The sequence below is a fragment of the Glycine max genome, chromosome 5 (genome assembly GCF_000004515.6).
Source record: "Glycine max cultivar Williams 82 chromosome 5, Glycine_max_v4.0, whole genome shotgun sequence".
NCBI classification, from domain to species: domain Eukaryota; kingdom Viridiplantae; phylum Streptophyta; class Magnoliopsida; order Fabales; family Fabaceae; genus Glycine; species Glycine max.
Window position 1 is genome coordinate 22,052,772 of NC_038241.2, and position 4,766 is coordinate 22,057,537.

Below are 4,766 nucleotides of genomic sequence, written 5' to 3' on the forward strand. Positions count from 1 at the left end.
CTAGTAACCATTTTGCTTAGCCTTTTAAAAAAATAGACTAGTAACCATGTAATTTTAAGATAAAAAAAATTAAGAAGAATGATATTTAAACAATTGATTGCATTCACAACAGAAAATCAATATGGTTTAGTTTTTAGGACCAATATGTTTTGTTTTCATCTAGATTATTTTGCAAGTGAATCGTACTGCATATATCATCCTCACCTCAGTAAATTCTTAGAGATTGTAAATTTGTAATCAAAATGCTCCTATGTTAAATTCCAAGATTTCAGAAGCTTATTAACCACTTCAATAACTTTCTTGAGGAGATAATATTTCTCAAGAAGTAATATAAGTATTAGAAATTGAAGCTAATTCAGTTTTCATTAAGAGAACACTATATGGATCGATGTTTCCTTGCTCCACAGTTGCAACTCTGAGAGCCTGCATGCATTGCACTGATGGATGCAGAAAGGAACCAAAATTGCAGGCAATTCTTAGCATCATATGCGTGGAATCTGAAACCAAACCATGGGTCCACCAATATTCAAATGTGCCAATATAATCATGATAATCATCAGTAACAACATTACCAACCTGATATCAATCAGAGAAAAATCAAATCCATTATAGATATATCGTAGCTAACAAAAAAACTAGGATGCAAAAATTATAGATATATCGTGCTTATTTTCTTGGGGATATACTTATATGTATACATCCAGTACATTTTCCTTAACTTCTTTCTTAAGAGTGACCCACAGATATATGTTGTACTTCAAAAAAAGAAGAAGAAGTTTATGGCTTTGTTCAATTACTTCGTTCAATTTCTATTCTCCAGCCAGATGATGAGAACAGAGTGAGCTGTACTGTCATCAACTTTTACAAACCCCCGGTACAAGATGCAGTAAATTAACAAAATATAATTAACAAAAATGAAAACTTTATCATAACAATAAATTTCTTTTATCCTTAATGTAAAACATAAGTTAGAATACACATTCTTTTCAATAGATTGGGGAAATTGAAAATCATGTACAACATATGTTATTTCATAAATGGAAATTAAATGTACATAGACAACTGCTATTTACCATTTTCAGTGATGTAAATCAATGGATTATTGTACTTTTCCTTGGTAAATAACAAAAAGTCACGAATTCCTCTTGGAGTAACATATATCAAATCAGAAGCAATCTGCATAATTATAAAAAGAGGTAGTTTAATATTTTATCAAAATTAAAAGTACTGAACTAGTACATGCAATTTAGGGAATTGATAGAATGATAAAAGATTGGAGTCCTTACATGCAGGAGTGATATAAGAATCTGTTATGTAATTAGGTCTAGCATTGCTTAGTTGAGGTGCATCGGAGACATGTTGAGGAGTAATAGTTTAGGCCAATAAAATCAAATGAACCAATAAGTAGTTTGGTTTGCTCTGTAGTAAATTTTGGTAATCTTTTTCTCACTAGAGATCGCATACTTTTTGGATAGTCTCTGAAACGGAGTTTGGTTTCCTTATAACTCATAGTTTTCTTGGTTAATCCCTAGTAATCGAAGGGGAAAGGGATCTGAAATGGAGGGAATTGAATTGAAAAGAGTAGTAGTACCTGGAGTCTTGGAGTTTGGCGTTGGATTTCTTCTCGATGCCAAGGACGACGTTGTCGATGTCGCGGATGCCGATGATGGCGTTGCCCTTGCGGACGGCTTTGAGGGCATACTGGACCTGGAAGAGATGGCCGTCGGGGGAGAACACAGTGATTGCTCGGTCGTACCTAGCCATAGCGATTGTCATTTGTGTTTTTTTCTACTTCTGAGTTTTGATTCAAAGCTCTCTCTCTCTCTCTCTCTTTCTCTAATCAAGCTTTTTCTTTTTACGCTTCTGTGAAGAAAAGAGTAAAGAAGAAGAAAACAAGCCTAGTGTTGGTGTTGGTGTGTTCTTTACTTGCAGCTGCTCAGGGAACAAGTAGAATAGCATCTTGGACTGGCCTTTTGGAGAGCTGCTATTCTCCATGATCTTTCTTTTAATGTCGTCTGCCGTTGCCGTCTTCGGGTGTAAGTGGTGGTGCCTGCGGGTGTAAGTGAAAACCCTAGAGGAGCTAAAGAGTCAAAGAGGGAGAATCAGATAGCAACAAGTAAAGAGCCAGATTAAATATTATTAATAAAAAAACATATCTAAGACGGGTTTTGTATAAAGACATCGTAAAATGGCAAGAATCTAAGACGGTCCTGCATAACCGTCTTTGAATGGTTGTATTTATTTATATCTCTGCCATTGTGTCACATTCTAAGACAGTCCCACATAACCGTCTTAGAATGTGCGTCGTAAAATATGCTTTTTTTAGTAGTGTTAATGTTCTTTTTATATGTTAGATGTTAGATTAATTATTGCATTTTAATTTAATTGAATATATAAAACATTGATTCTAAATTTTTGGTGATTTAATGACTTTTTATACATAACAGTAATTTTGTTATGCTATTTTTATATAATCTAATTATTTGTATGAAATTGAATATTTTGAATACACATTGACTCCATATTGTTTTTTTTCCCTTAATACATAGAATGGCAATATGTATCATGATTATTTTTTTGTAACAAATAGCTAAAAAAAGTAGAAAAAAACAAGACTAGTTAAACTCTAGGAAATCGAACTCTATCTGCATCTGCTTGTAGTGGCAAGATAAGAATCTCAGGTTGCTCAGGAACAACCACCAGCGAATCTGCATGCTCTGCACAAAACTTGGTCAGTGCATCTACACACTAATTCCCTTCCCAAAGTGTGTGAGGAAGAGAGACTAACCAATCCTTTCCTATGAATTCACAAATCATGTGAACCTTATTACTGAACTGATGAAATGCTTGTGGCCTCTAGAGGACTAGATCAATAAAGCTGCAGTCGCTTCCAACAACGTTACTATAGCCTTTACCCCAGCAAATCTGCAGTCGCCTCAATAAAGCTAACATTATGGCAAAAAGGATGTCAGACTTGGTCATGTGACAACAAAACCCAAACAGGAAGCTCCCATGGTGATCTCTACAAAGCCCTCCAATACTACTCTCGCTCTGAGTGGATCACCCATCACACTCCCGTCAACATTAATCGTGATGCTACCAGGATTCGGACGTTGCCACACCACCTGTCTCACAACTAGACTGGCTCAACAAAGAAAAAGCTCTAGCATGAATGGAGTTATGGAGATGGCATCAGAAGCCAAGTGCTAAAAAGTTAAGCTTGTTCCCAGCTAGCCAGATTGTCAACATAGTGATAGGCATTAGCAAACCGTGAGTGTGAATAAGTTCCCTCAGCCACGTAAGTAACTCCACATCTGAGGAAGGAACCCTGGCAACATTTACACCGCAAGCCAACCACAGTGCCCAAGAGTGAATACATGAAAACAAGCAATGCTCCAATGCTTTAGGCATGGTCTCACACCTAGGGAAACCTTCCTGCACCCCAATACCCCTATGTTTGAGCACGAATATGAAAAAACCAACCAAAGGAAGAATTAACCATTTGTCGTTATCTTCAATTTCTAGATCCAATTCCAATCTCCCCTCATTGATTCCTCCAGGTTTGCTCAAAGCCAAGCATAAGCACTCTTAGTTGAGTACTCACTCAAAGAGTCAGGGTGCCACACTCACATATCAGGAATAAACTTTTACAAATCACGAGGTAATATTTTGTATAAGATGAGGAATATTACATGGTAGAGCCGTATACAAACCCTCAAAAGTCCACTCCGGTGATACCCACACTTCTTTGACCTTGAGATGAATGTCATGGATATCCACCCAAGAAACCCTCTTGGCTAACAACTCCTTCACCACCCAGGCATCGAACCAAAACCACATGTTTCCATCACCTAATTTGATCCGGAAGCCATCCTCTAGAACCTCCAACACTTTAGAGATTGAATTCCAAGAGATAGAACCCTTTCTTCCTTTAGCCATAAATAGATTTCCCTCCCTCAAATACTTTGAGGTTAGAATCGAGACCCATAACTGGTTGGCTAGGTGAATCAAATCCCAAACACGTTTACCCAGAAGGGTTGTGTTTTGGTTCCTTGTCATTCGAATACCTAGACCACCAAAACTCTTTGGCTTGGTCATTGTATTCCAATTGAACATGTGCATGCCATGTCCATTGGAATTCCCCTAAATAAATCCTCTAATAGATTTGTCCACAAACTTGTTCTTCAAACATAATAAGCAAGTGAACCTAGTCTAATTGAAGTCGAGATTCTATTTCAGAAAATCACAAATGAATCAAAAGTCTTTTACAAGGATGTCACAAGTTCTTTATATAGAATTGTGATTATATTATTTTTTCTATCTCAGAGGATTTTCATTTTAGCGAAAGTATAATTCGCTACAACGAAATTACATTATGCACTAAAGACTTCTGCACTTGATTTTCATGCTTCTGAACCTATGTCGTTGGGGCTAGAGATTGGCTCATTAAGGCTAGTTTATGTTAATTCGAAGGTCTTCATCTTTGTTGATTCATTGTGGCGAGGTGTAGCTTCGTTATGGTGAATCTTCACCATCTCCATCTAGTCAAGAGTCTTGTTTTGCTGGAACAAAATCATATGCTCTTATAACTTCCGCATTTACACAAAAACATTAAAAGCTATCTTTTTTTAGTTTCTAAAACCATTTTATACAATTTATTTACAAAAATAAAAATTATTGACAAAAACCCTAAAGAAAAACTAGGATAATTGCTCACAAAATAGTGCGTGAAAAACAATTATCAAAACTCGCATATGTATTGAGGA

General features: G+C 36.2%; 1 protein-coding gene across 1 annotated transcript; it reads right to left on the reverse strand.

Moving 5' to 3' along the window:
- Positions 1 to 318: 318 nt before the first annotated feature.
- Positions 319 to 1,764, reverse strand: LOC100780837 (proteasome subunit alpha type-7). The gene is made up of 3 exons (XM_003525747.1): positions 1,592 to 1,764; positions 510 to 576; positions 319 to 423 (listed from the first exon to the last, which is right to left on the reverse strand). The coding sequence occupies exons 1-3, from the start codon at positions 1,762 to 1,764 to the stop codon at positions 319 to 321; spliced, it is 345 nt and encodes a 114-aa protein (XP_003525795.1).
- Positions 1,765 to 4,766: the final 3,002 nt, after the last annotated feature.